The sequence below is a fragment of the Varroa destructor genome, unplaced genomic scaffold (genome assembly GCF_002443255.2).
Source record: "Varroa destructor unplaced genomic scaffold, Vdes_3.0 BEIS01000005.1, whole genome shotgun sequence".
Taxonomy (NCBI): Eukaryota; Metazoa; Arthropoda; class Arachnida; order Mesostigmata; family Varroidae; genus Varroa; species Varroa destructor.
In genome coordinates this window covers 35,811,916-35,826,416 of record NW_019211458.1, presented here as the reverse complement: position 1 = coordinate 35,826,416, position 14,501 = coordinate 35,811,916, and the positions used below count along the sequence as shown (strand labels likewise).

At 42.1% G+C, this 14,501-nt stretch overlaps 1 protein-coding gene across 3 annotated transcripts in view; it reads right to left on the bottom strand.

Moving 5' to 3' along the window:
- LOC111252099 (uncharacterized) overlaps positions 1 to 14,412 on the bottom strand; it is a 49,713-nt gene extending 35,301 nt beyond the window's left edge. Inside the window, exon 1 of one of the 3 annotated variants that reach the window (XM_086991592.1) lies at positions 14,272 to 14,412. Coding sequence is in view for 2 of the 3 variants with exons in the window: in XM_022809522.2 (XP_022665257.1) it covers positions 4,014 to 4,159 (146 nt within the window). In the remaining variant the exon portion in view is untranslated. Of the gene's footprint in view, positions 1 to 4,013; positions 5,062 to 14,271 lie in introns of those variants that run through there. The other 2 variants (XM_022809522.2, XM_022809528.2) reach the window with 2 other exon arrangements.
- Between the last annotated feature and the right edge of the window lie 89 nt (positions 14,413 to 14,501).

Genomic DNA, 14,501 nt, shown 5'->3' with positions numbered 1-14,501 from the left:
TTTTGGAGAAATATGAGCCTGCATTGTGCCACAATGCATTTCTAGTAGAAACTTTCAGAAGAATCATAAATATGGCTTTAAACAATCTTGGATCTATCGCTTGTTTCTGCGGAGGACTGCTTCTAGTTACATAATTCAGTGAGTTGCGATAGGTAAATCTGGGTCTGCATCTTTGTGTTAAGCTGTTAAAACACATACATGCAATATTCTTACCTGTGATTACATAACGCAGGGAATGTGTGGAGGATAACTTCGAAATTTGCTAGTGCGATGGGAGCAAGGACAATTTTTATTACTATCTTAACCCCGCTGCAAAGGTAAAACAAGCCTGCTAGTATTAGGTAGATGGTGTCATTAATCACTGTGGAAGGACAACTGGCTGTGTGTATTTTTTCATTTCATCGACAGTGCCGTATATAGAAATTGGCCTAGCAAAAGTCGACATCGTTCTGCACACCTATAAGCCGACGCAATCATATGGTAAACAAGCCCAAAAAGCTAAACTTCTCAGTCGCTGAAATCAGCGAGATTGTAGACTTATCAGCATCGTCAGTCAGCCGTCCTCTCTCGTACACTCCATTGGATAACGATTAATCCCTTCTAATTTAGTAAATAGCTTCCATCACATTCCTAGTCCTCAGATTAGCTAATTGCGAGGTTCCACCTTTAGATATACCTATATATATGTCCTTTATGCAAATACAGAGACACATCAGCAGACCTCCGAAAATCACTTATCGCCTACACTTGGTTCGAGCAACGAAACACCTGATGCCGAGTTTTCTGTCCTCGATAATCAGGCACACGGACAAAACATCGGGGGCCTTTAAATGAAGGTCAGTCACATCAAAAATTAGCGCAATAAATTGCGCAAATTTTTAATGTAATTTACGCAAGCGCGGACTTTGTTCGGGCGCTTTAGAAACTACACAGTTGTTAGCAATGGCTTGACGATTTACGTGTTCTGCTTTTTCCCCGCCACCATTTAGCCACTACTGGTATCACACGGAAATCGCATTGCCGCTGGCTCGTGCGCCCGACCTGCCGATAAACTGCTCAACAATGTAACTCAAATTGCCTTCAAATCAATTGCCTTCAGAGATAATAGAGCATCATAAATGATGTCGACCTGATATAATACGATAGTGAAACAAAGCACATACGAAATAAAGTCGATCAGCTAATCTACTAAGAAGAAAGCACACCTCTAAAGCTAAAGAAATTTTGGTAGATGATTCGTCTGTGTTATTTCTATGCTTTAGCGGGCGATGAAAAACAAGCTTGTACGGTTAGAAAAAGCAAGTATAACCAGGGAGCTAGAATGCTCCTTTTCCTAACTTGAATGCTTTACGTGCAACAATTATTATGCAGCTAAAAGAGCTTATGAGCAAGGGCTTTATATTGTTGACATATTGCAAACACATAGACGGAGTAGGTTGCCTCGAGTTACTGAGTGCATTTACTATCTAACGGTCACAGCATATTGCGGCACGCTGTGCCCTTAGTTGTACCGCAATTTTTACCGCGTAATTGCGGTAAAAATTGCGGTGTTTTTGATGGTAACAAGCTTGAATGTTTTGCCTTACTTCACGCGATGTTGATATTACGCTTATGAAGTAACGATCGCGTACTATTATCAGCTTTGTTACGCATAAATGGCCGCCGTCGACATGTGCTGCACAAGCACATTGTGCGCGTGCCTGTACACGTATCTGTGTGTCGACTAAGAATGGAATTCTAGATAATCAATTCGATCAGTGCTTTTTACAGGTAGAATGGACGAAACGGTACGGTCAATAAGGAGATCAGGCCAATTTTCGCATGCAGAGGTAGAAGAGTACATTATCTAAGTATATGCGCAACACGATGCATACATATATGTCTTCGTTGATATGCGGTCGTATGTCCATCTGTTAAAGAAAATTAATAGATTAAAATTTTCGATATTCAAAAACATACGAACGGTACGCTATTGCACTTGCAGTCTGCTAGTATGTGCCGCCAAATGTTTTGTTTATCTACTGAATCCAGATAGCCGCTGTTATCACAATGATCACTCCACAAATCGACGATCATACAGATTGTAGATTCACACCAATTTGTCATCGGTCGCCGATATTTAGTCGGACCTACGTTGCGTCCACTTAACCTACTCAGGACAAGAAGACGACCAGTGATAATTCGAAGTGACATTGATAGTAATTCCGCGCAGGTTCGCCAGCTGAACACCTAGGTACCTAATCAACTTCTATTTAGTCTTTTAACTTGAATTGACTACGTCCAGAGCAACGAGCTGCTCAGTAACTAAACTTAGTTTATAACAAAACGGTAAGATGTTAAATACTGCTTGGTGTACGTGGATCTTGAAAACACTGAATTGATATACAGATACAGGACAAACAGGATCAACCTGTATTTACTTTATGATCAGCTACTACTGAGACTTGACGAGTTTCTAGGAGATGAATTATGTAATTTTCTTTTCTACCGTACACCCATTTATCAACCGTTCGGTTAAACTAGGTCGGACCATTTAATCTATGGCAAAAGCTACCATTACGAGGAGACACACGTCTGTTCGGTCAAGATAACGGCAATGCTTATTTTGTAATAGTCTATTAACAGTTGTTACCAGTAGTTGATTGATTGATTGGTCCCTCCTTAACAACGTCATTTCCCATTTTTTCCTTTCCGCTACAGGCGAATCAGTCCCGATTGCCTCTGATTTTGGCGTCAGAACGTTCTTGTTTATTATTACGCTGCCCCAACATTTAGTAGCGCCAAACAGCGATTTAACTAGCTAACACCCTCGCCGTTACGTAGGGATATTCCCGAAATCGTCGGCATGAAGGTGCCGTATATGAAGAGAAATGCGCTGACATTAGCAGGCTAGACATTCCAGCTAAGGCCTATTTGGAAGGTGTTTTTGACAAGAGGAACGATTTAGGATGAGCTTGAAGCTCTAGATGTCGAACGACTTAACCTAGGTAGTGCAATTCGTTATGCAGAAACTGCCCCCATCCAATTTTTGTTCCATCAGTTAATCTTATGCATAATGTTATTATAAACAAGTAATAATTACACACAGTTAATAACGTGTGCTGGGCAAATGTATGTGTTTAGAGTACTAATAAGAGAGTATTTTCCCTAGAGCTCATTTAAGGGATTGTTTTTTCGCAAATGAATTTTTTTGCAATATTTTGCTTGCCACTCACATAGGATCGGGATAGATGCCTAGACGCGCCAAAGTAAACGGTTAGAAGTATTTTATCGCGCTACTAAAGATTAGCTATTGTTTTTGCTCGTTAAACCTTTCTCGGTATAAAAAAGCGTTCATGCTTTGTTAAGAGCATATGGACGGCTCCGCGTATCGAGATTAAAGCCCAGCTAGCCACAGCGTGCCAATATGGGTCCAAGAAGAGGATTTCACTTAGTAGATATGAAAAGACTTAGTTCAAAATAAATCCGACATATGGCGAGTCGACAAACATTGCTGGTTGACAAACCCAACCTGCAAGTTAAGGTACCATCGCTCACCGGGCATGCCGTACAATGAGCATGCTTTTACTGTAGCAAAAAGCTCTAAAAAAGTACTTTTGACCGTTTAATGTGTGAAGAAAGCCATTCCGATATTCGGCCACAAGCTACCTCATGTGATGAGGGGGAGATAGACTGTGAACGGTTGAAGAACTAGCATTCATGATTGCTAATGTTTCAATCAAAGCTTTTTCTCACGAATATTATGCTCACCTTATGCAGTTAACGCTTCGGACGTCATTTCCCTCATTTTAGCTTCCCTAAAGGCAGTCGCAGATCGATATCAGACGACTATTATGCGCGTGTGAGACTTCTGCACTCGTTTATTTAAAACTATATTCGAGAGACGATTGGATGGCAGCTAAGATGAACAATACATATTCGGCTTAAACAATACAATGCACTCCACTTGAAATTCCCACATATGTATGTACAATTATTTCATAAGTTATAGTAGAGAAAAATAAGTGACCCACCGTCTAGTCAAGTCAGGATTGTATGCATCAATCGTCAGTGAAAGATCTGTTGAGGTCATCAATGGCCGGGTGCGCGGAATTGCCGTTTCCAGGTCTAGGTTCGCAGGACGCGTTGCGTGCTGCATGATGCTTGTCTCCGGGATCATTGCTGTTATTGCTGTGGCTGTAGCTGCCGTTGTTATTGTTTTTGTAATTGAATCGATAATTATGTCACTTATGTTGTACAACACGCCCTTATACTAGTTGATTTAAGCATGTATCAATGCATGGATAAACAGATCGCGCGCGAACGACACTTGCACCCTAGCACATAGTAGTAGATAACTGCAGGAACTTAATAAGGAATATGGGTTCCTTAACGGATGGCTGACGAACGATGTCTACTTAGATCACACAGAGGCCACGGGAGGTGTGTCTTTGTGAATATGGATATGTCTCACTATTACCGCACTACTGCTGCCGTTTGCCGTCGAACCACGTCCTCGACGCGGCGGTCCGGAGGTCCGCGGTCCGAACGCTCTTTCACGAGAGTTCTGTAGCGGCACCGGTTAGTATGCACGAGCCGTCGTGCTCCAGGCACTTCCACCAGTGGTCACCGACGCCGAATGTCTCCAATACGAATGATGAACAAAGCGCAACACCGGCGTGATGAGTGTGACCCAATGATACGGCGGCCGGTACCCACAATCACATCGTCTGTTAACTGTGTCCTAACGGTGATTAAACTACTCACGTCGCGGGTGATGACGACGACAACGACGCCAATCGATTCCAACTGATTCCCACACACTGTTACCGCTTCGACTTCTCTCCCTCTCTCGATTATTCGAACGACGAACGACTCTTAAAATTGTAACCTATCTGCCTCTCACTTCCGTTGTCCCTAGGTCTTGACCTACGTTTCTACTCCTACAATTGTTTTTTTTATGCTACTCTGTAGACGCGATGCAGAATTCGATCGCGCTGATCAGCCTGGCTGTGACCGCTGCATGTCGGCCGTGGCTAGTCCCCGCGATAGTCTGGCACCGTGTGAGTTCGACTAGCATTTTCTGGCCGGGCTTCATGCGACGACTTTCCTCGTCTTCGCCGGTAGGCAGCAGCGGCAGCCAGACATCTCTCGAATAGGGAGAGTGGGCAATTGGTGAGCGTCTCCATGGAAGTGTGGGTTAGTGAGCCAGTGCACCTGGTGCCTGCCTGCCCGCTCGCGCCAGTAGTATTCGTGTCTGTCCATAGTATGTTACGAAAGAGAGCTGATGCGCGGATCTACACACACCTGGCCGTCTGTCAGGGACGGTTTACGTTGCGTGACAGTCGTTGCTGACGATGAGGAAGACGGTGGCTCCATCTGATGGTAGAAGGGAAGAACTGGATATGCCGCTGGCGGGCTCACCTTTGCTGCTGGTGACGGCAGCGGCTGCGGCGGCAGTCACAGTGACGACAGCTGGTTGCCGCCACAAAACGATAGAAACAAACGTCAGCCGACGCTGCCACTGCTACCACCTCTGCCGCCGCCGCGGCTGCACTGTAGCCAGTAAGTCGCTCGCTTTTTCGACCTAGCTTGTTTGCCTGGCCGGCCGTTACCGCAACAAAGTGTAGTATAGCCACAATGACTCATTTCAGTATTAACCCACTCGCTGATCGGTTACCTACTTTCATCGTCACCCACCTAGTCTCTTCGTTTCCGATGGATGGGGAAACGTCGTCGGCAGCTGGCGAAAGCTCATTACGCGCACGTGATGTCTGTCAAAGGTCGCGGCGAACTGTCAACGATGCAATGGCACTGTGGACTACATCGACGGACATTGAAAAAGAAACAAGCAGGGGAGGTGTGGATGGACCGTATTACAAGGAGAAAAAAGGTGGATGGAATGAAGCACAAAGTGCGGACGAATCAATTACATAAAAACATAGAGGAAGCCATATTGACGGCTGGGTTATTGCCGCTTGTAAAAGTCTGACTATACGTGGGCTCGACAGCGATAGAGAGCAACTCAGTTTTTAGGGATATTCTTCCGCCTTACACGGGTAGTTGGCCTTTGGCCACCTTTTAACTTCGTTGATAGCATAGTTCTAAGAACATTAGTATTGCCTACAAGGAGTTTGCCGTCTCACAAGAGCGATGCAATCATTGCGCTAAAAATCTATATGCAACACGCAGAACGCTCAATTGACACCACCTGGACGTTGTACGTAATACGTATCATGAGTATCCTTGATTGTTTATACAAATTCATTTAATTCGAGAACAACGTTTGACCTAAACTTACTGTTGTTTATTTAAGTTATTCGTGTTAAACGTGATGCTGCATCAGAATGAGTGCTTCCGGCGACAGCTATCATTTTCGTATAGATATATATTGTGTTACAAATATGCCTACGTCACAATGCGGATGTAACGTCAGACGAAGATTAGGATGTACGTGACTCATAGAAACACGGGCCGCTCTAGAATGATTATACGGAACACCCAGAAACTGGGCATATGTATCTAAGATTTCCCTGCTATGCGTGTCTCAGTCGTCGTACCCATTATCTCTTGAATGGTCTGTCTGTTCGTGTGTAAAACTGCTAAATTAAAACCAAATAATGTTTCTCTTGCTGTATCGCTGTCAATAGAAAATTTAGGAAGTTCAAGATCAGTAAAACTCGTTTTTATCTAAATGCTAGCTTGTAAATAATTCTGAACTCACCGAACCACTAGCGGTTGCTTGATATAGTTTATATAAAAATTTAGAACAATTCCTCTGTGATCTAGTGGACTCTTGTTACGTAAACGTATTCCCAGACCTGTAGGATATATCTAACGGCATATAGAAATATGAATGAAGCTACCATTAACGGAAAGCAACATCAATTTTGACAATTCGATATTGACTAATGTCCAAGCCAAATAGTATTACCCAATTCGTAAAAACTTTATATTTGCTTGTCCATATAAATAAACATCTTCACACGGCGAGAGCAGGGTCGACATCCTCACAAAGTGAATCTTCCGATCTAGATAATATATGTATACATCTATAATTATCACTTAAAGATACCGCCCACGTATTTGGGTCCGTAGAAGTTATGAAATTGACCTTTAGGACACTGACCCTGACGCAGCGTGAAGGTGCGTATTTAACGCACAAACAAATATCATGTCTCTAAGAGTTGAGTAATATTATTTTCCTTAGAAAACGAGATAGTAGTCAATATTGAATTGCCAAAGTTCTTCATTAGTGGTTGCTTCATTCAGATCCAAGTGGGGCTTTTTAGGTATATGTTACATTTGCTCTTGCTTCACTGCGTCTATAGCAGGCGAAACAGACCATGGAACCGTTGTGGGCAATCGCTAGAAACGTACGTTCACTTGATAGCAATAGTTGGCGTACGATACATACACACTATGATGACCAGAACTGATTTTAGCACCCACCTTCTAGACAATAGAACATCACCACATAAAGTGTTCGATATGCCCTTTTATACCTATAACCGTATAGGTAGCCAACGCTACAAGCGGACAAGTTCTGACGCTGAATGGACGCATAATATTCTATCGTAATTACTTTTGTTTGGACGAATTGTTAGACTGGGCTATGCTTGTTTTAGAACAAACAACAGACGCCATACACCTTGTGCATCAATCTCATGGGCTTTAACCCTCGGGAAATGCAAGGAAATTCTGGGTGTCTGAGAGGTGCAGATTTCACTGGTATCTTCACTAGAGATTCCTGATTGAGTGCTAAATCAATAATCCACCGAAAAAATAATTTGTTAGCTCTACCACTTGACCCGTTATTCATCCTATGATAAACTGGTGGGACGGTGGCCAGGATTCGCGTTTTCGACAGAGGAACAAAGGACGCGCCTTGTTTTCTGCACAGCACGTAGAAATCGCACCGCTTGTTCGGTCTTCTGAAAGGTGCCTGCTGTGAGCCCGACTGAACCCGTACTAGGAAAACGAGCATAGAAAACGATCATTCGTGTCCAAAGTGTGCCTTCTTCCCTGACGCTCGTAGTGATTGCCGGTCGCTTGATTAGTCTTTAGCATCGCCGTCATAATCGTATCTCGATGCAATCTGATTCGAATTGTTGAGTACTTACGATAGGTTGAGAAACCCACTTCACACGCTAGAGTACGCTCTAATTGCTAACTTTTGTATTATTACCTTTGAGTGTAAAATGCCCCTTAGAGCAACGGGTCGCCTTATATGAGTAACACTTTCTGTAACAATTTTCATTATTTCGAATATATTCTATTTTTACAAAACCAAATTGCCACTGTGTGAGTCGTTGATGGATGAAAGAATATTGATGTACACTAAGTGTAAAGCCTGTGGTTTCACTGCCCCTCCTAATTGTTTATGTAGGCGGAATACATCCTTATTTGCCGTTTTGAGTCAAGCGCATGGGATGCATGCGCAAAAGCTGCAATACACCTGTAAAGCGTTGCCCTGATACTGCAGGTAAAATGTAAGACGTAGGAGTCTCAGCGAACCGATGCGATATTCCGAAGCGTACCGCTTCATAACTCTATTACTGGCCTTATATCTAGTTTGTTCAGTAAACGTACTGTCAAAACGTGTTTGGACCCTAATCGTTTTGCTAGCTTCTAGCACACCCACCTCTGTACTAAACGCAGGTGTTTACAAAAGCATCTAGAAAACGAACACCGTTGAAGATATTGATTATGGTTCAAAGTTATGTGCGATACCTGTTGGGTCTTACATACAGTACTATTGTAGAACAAGCGGCTAGCCCCGTCTACCATGAAGCAGAGTATGTTCACACCCGCTTTCGAACCTCCTTTGTCCTTTAATTAATTTATTTAATGGCAAACACGTTACCAGTGCGTTAACACACTACAAACACCGATGAATCCGTTCAGAATCGACGATCACGAATCGGCACGAAAAATTGCTTGTATGTTTTGTTAAATAGTGTATTCGATTTTGACCTAGAACAAACCGGTATCGATACCCAGTGTCGTGTCCTCATTCACGTTTTTTGTTGAAGACAACAGAAAATATTTAGGCCCCTGCTAATTCGCGTAGCTTTACGTATTTTACTATCCCTAATTTCTTCTAGGCATCTGTCTCGTCCTTGCACTGATCTGTTATTAATTTCTTGCCATCCTCAACATAGTGGATCTTCAGCGTTGAACTAGTTTAGGGTACGCCCAATTTTCACCATAATTTTTACATAACACAATCTACATCAGCAATATGATAGAATGCATTACGACCGGCGCAAGCACACGATCAATGCACATGTTCCCATAGCAAAAATGGCGACAGTCAAAAGGAACATGTCGAGTATAGTGTACTTTCACAGAAACTGAAACTGTGATTCGTCCGTGATAAGGTCACTTCATATCTAATAAATACCGTTGGTTTACAAGGAAGCGTGTTGTCAGATACGATGCCCGATAGCCAGGTACATTTCTCACAGGTGGAAACTGACTGTGTGTTTAAATGATGTAGATGTAAAAATTATGCAGGTTAGAAAAAAGACATCGCACAAAAAACCTAAGATGGCGCCGCGACCTTGTTGCCTATGTCCTGTAAAAACGATTGACCGTTAAAAATGTCGAACTTTTCAGTGCTCCCATCCTCGTCCAATTGAACATGTCGGACGCTACCAACAAATTATGCGCAAGGCAAACCTATTGCCAAATGGTGGTTTGTATCTACGGCTTTATACTGGATTAGCAATGATGGATGCGTTTTTAATCGACGCTTTCAACGAATTCCGGACATTTTTCAAAATCCATATGCCCAATATCAAGATCTGCGTCGTAGTTTAATACGAGAAAAAAGTAAATGTGAAATATTAACAAAAAAAAATATTGGAAATAACAAGGACAGGTTAGTATTTAAAAAATTACTGAAAAATATGCACACTGACCAACCAATACAATAAGATATTAACTATTAAAATAAAATATTAACGATTTAATAATTACAATGATTTATCAAGCTAGCAGTATCCATCCGCTTGGCCGCCATCTGCCGGTAAGTATTTGTTACAACATGTCGTGCTGAAATACGCAGACGGACAGAAACATGAATACATAGTGTGCACAAAATGCTGGTATACGGTTTTGTCATCACCCATTGGTAGGGAGTTGGTCTGCAGCAGTGAGTAGAAAGGCCTGATTATGTTTACACGTCTCTTTATAAAATCGGGTTTTTCTAAACTGCGTTTGTGGGATTATGTATTGATAGCTAGTCCGAAATCTTTGAACACTGCAAAAATATGTTCTCAGTGTTGTCAGGGTCTTCTGAATGTTACGAGTGCTCTAGGTGCTATAGTTAGGATTCGTTCTTAAATACGCTTTACTTCTAAGAGAAGCCGTGATATTTCAGGCAAGCTTTGCGACATGTTTTAATTTTGGAGAGCAGTTTACACACTCAACACTTCCTACCTGCGTATTGCCAGAAAGATACACCCCAGGATTTGTTATCAGAAAAAGCGTCATCATGAGGATAACGCACGGACACGCCTCAAGATGTCTCGCTCAAGAACGCGTTAAATAGTTTTTATTCACCGCGGTTTACGGAGGTAAAAGATATACCTTTACCAAGCTAATATGAGTGTTTCCTGAAGATTTTATGGCCCGCAAACAGCTGGGTCAGTAGGCACGTTAACGACCCGTGTCTGCATCCATAGCACACAATTAATTAGGTTAAAGGTTTCGGCCAAAACCGGGTCTGTTCGGTTCGATCGAAGTCCACTGTTGCGACCATTTCTTCACAATTCCGTCATTTTGATAGTTCAACAGGTTTAAGGTCCACGGGATTTGTTGCCCGAGAACCTACGCGAAAACCGTTACTGCGCTACGGTTTCCTTTTGAGATACTTGAAGTTATCGAGCATTGTGTCCTATTCAAAGCCTTACGAGCCGACTTCCTTATAGTCATCTTTTCTTAGATTGGAATGGCCCATAGCCTGATGCTATCCACCACGGACGCCCGAACGCCCTTTTCCCGTGTGAAGCTCGCTTAGTCCTTATGTGAAGGCGTCGAAGATCGATCCCTTCTTGCGCGATACGCTTTGTCGCGCAGTGGACGTGCGTTGTGCTAGCCAGTCTCTAATTAAAGCTGATCCCCAAGTGCTTAACCTATTCTGATTATCCGATCCAATGAACATCAAATTTTATTTGTAATTCTGACGGATGTTTTCATTTATTCAGCGGCACCACTTCTACCTTTTTTGGTGCCATGCTAAGTTCCAGCCAGGACGAGATGCCTACGAGGGCAGCATTTAACAGTCGTCCCAGTTGCTTAATCGTTCGGTTGGTTAGGGCCAGCTCCAAATCATATTAGAAGTAAGCCGAGGTCCAGGTCACCAAGCTGAACGCATACTCTACGTGTGTATCGCAGGGCGGTGTTTTTTTATACTAGATGGACATAACTTTTACCCTTCCGCTATGCCCCGGGGCATTTCTTGATAGAAGTATATGCAGCTTTTTTTTTTTCTGCAGCTATGCTGGTCCCTTGAAAGCGCGTTCCAGTCGTCGAGCTTCTTAACTAGCATTTAATTGATGCTAGATGCTGACAGCACGCTTATTGACCGGTGAGCTAACCCGACCTCCAGTTGTTTTTCCGGTTTGAAACAAAAGTGAAACATGCAATTTTTTAGGTTGCTGGGAACCCGGTTTTTCAAAATATCCATGCTACTATTTATTGGAAGGTCCTCACAGACAAAATGGATCGGTGAGCCGGACAGCAGACACTAAACCTTAAAAAAAAATAGGCTGGGAATGTAAATATAGTCACGATATCTAGTTGCAAAAAGCGTACCCTTGCCATGCATCCTCCCTTGCAGTGGTACCTGACATGAACGATGAGTACGGTAGCTGTGGAGCACTCATCGTTCATATCGGGATTGCAACTTTTCACCTTAACAAACAACTAGTCACATTGGTGCGTTGCTTCATCAAGCGGTCAGTACTAATCAGTACGCCATTATGTAAGTATTTCTCCAATGGGCAGCGGCAGTTACTCTACCTAACTTGATTGATTTATAATATATAAGCAATAGATCATCATGGACTTATGTTTATTATGTGCTACAATGTGCGTAAAGGATACGACTCCTTATAATAGTGACGAGTCCCTACCGAAACGGTAGTCGTCCATGAGTGCATCTTATTTCTAAATGCTCGGCTGTAGGGATGTCCTCAAAAATGTAATAGCATTATATATCTGCTTACACGAGTGATAGCGAAGATATGAAACGGCGGTAGAAAGTAACACTAGTGTTCAATGATGGTAGTGTCTGAAAAAGTCACTCATTCAAACAGCTCAGGCAATAAAGAACGCTCAATGACGAAGCAGACACCTTTGGTTTCTGATTCGATGATGTGACATCTTTGTCGCTCCTTGATCATGATATATATATATATATATAGCCTTTCCGGTTGTTTAATACATGTTAATATTATATATAAAACTGGGAAGCGATTGGTCTAGCTGGTTAGCTTATCGAACAGAAGTAAAAGTGCTTTTCTTAACGCTATGTTATCGGTTGAGCTAGGAGCTTAGATGGTGTCCAGGGAGCGTGCAAAAAAAGAAGCTTGCTGAGGTGTTGAGAAGGTCTCCTACAAGACTATGTTGTCACTATTCACGAAAAAGCAACAACAAGAACCAATATGTACCTATACCGACTAGATATCAAAGACCATTCAAGGATATAAACTGATCTGTTACATCGTAGGACTTGCGCGATTACTGGGCGAAGGAAAATCACTGAGTCCCTTCTAGTTATAGCCTTATTTGTCGAGGAGCACTTTTCGCATTTGCCCTTGCATTGGTCAATAAAGGTGAACGTCTGAAAAGGCCAAATCTGGTGCATAACAGGATAAGAAAGCCGACGATGAGACAACTCTGCACAGGGGCAACAAATATTCAGAATTTGACCTAATACTATTAGGTGATCAAGCTTGCAAAGTGATAGTTCGATCTGAAGCCGTCGTAGTGCGAGACAAAGTTTATATTTGATAACTTAAGTAACAACGTAAATTTTCTCAAAAGAGTATGCTGCCAAAAAGCATATTGTCAGCCAAGAGTTTATTAAGCTGTAACTGGATATAGAAAAAGACATGACCTCAGAAAAATTCAAATATTTTTAACAGTTTTTGTCAAAATTGTAACATGTGACGTATGTTACCTCTGAAAGACAAGCTAAACGCGTAGTCTGTAAAACCTGTCCTAAGCTTCTCGCTAAAAATGAGTTTCCGGTCAAGCTATACGTCATGAGGCGTATATCACAGCTTGTATTAGCGTAAAATCTGGATATTTGTTTTGTTGGTCATTAACCTAGAACAAGAATTGCTTAACATGATGAGAAGAAAACGAAACGTAATGCAGTAAAAATCGCTTAGTCGATAAAAAGTTGCGCAGGTCTTCGTCTGCATATAGCCTACTGGCACCAGTCTTAGCTGCAATGTTAGATGGAAATCGAGCTTCACAAGACCAGCTATCTCATTATCTCTATAATGGTAAAAAGAATAGAAAAGTACAATAGTACCACAATTAAGTACTAAAGGTAAATCATCAGTTGATAATTATACTATTTGGTACTTAATTATTTACAGTGCCGGTGCGGTGTTGTTCGTGTGCCATCCCTATGAGGAAGGGAGCAATACATCGACTGGGCATTATTTACTACGTTTTTGCGTCATAACTTTTAATCATAGAACTTCATAACCTCAGATTTTTCCATTCCCTAACGGCCGATGAGTTACCTCACTCAGAGGCGACAGCCTAGTAGTAAAAATGATAGTTATTTCAGTGTTAACAATAATCGTCAGTTCGCAAAACACGTACTATGTGAGTGAGATCATATAATAGATCTTATAATAATCTATAAAAGATCTTAAATACCATCGTAGCTTTCAGCTATTTATATACTGCTGATAGTTAGTAGTCGAATGAAGTAGCAACTGATATTGAGGTTTTACTGCAACAACTGTGAGTGATTTCTGAAAATTTCTATAAACAGATAGTACACCAGATTGCAGTGGGCTCCATCAGATTAATAAACGCAGTGCGTTTTCCTAGAAAATTAGCCTTCTTCTTAAACTGAATAGGGCGCCAAGTTTCGTCCTTCGCAGTTCACTGTCGCCTTAGTGTTTTTTCAACCATCACCTTTCATCATTACTATTGTTTGTTAAAAGTCAGCTATATATGATACAGTTACAAACACAATACAACGCAAAAGCAAAATGGGAGAAAAAAAAAACTTTACATCTTACCCCGAGAGCTTACCGTACAGTTCATCTCCATAGCGTCCTTTTGCAGGATTGCAGGACACCCACAACTATGCTCCTTTCACCCTCACATTGCCCTAAGCAGTCGCTTCACGTGGATCGCTAACGTGCAGCATGGAGCATACAGCTGATCGAGCTAGTAATGTCATTGTTGTCCTTCAACAAGCACATCGATCTGACTGCGGTACTTTTGATTGTAGCGACGATCTTTGTAACAACCTACACGTT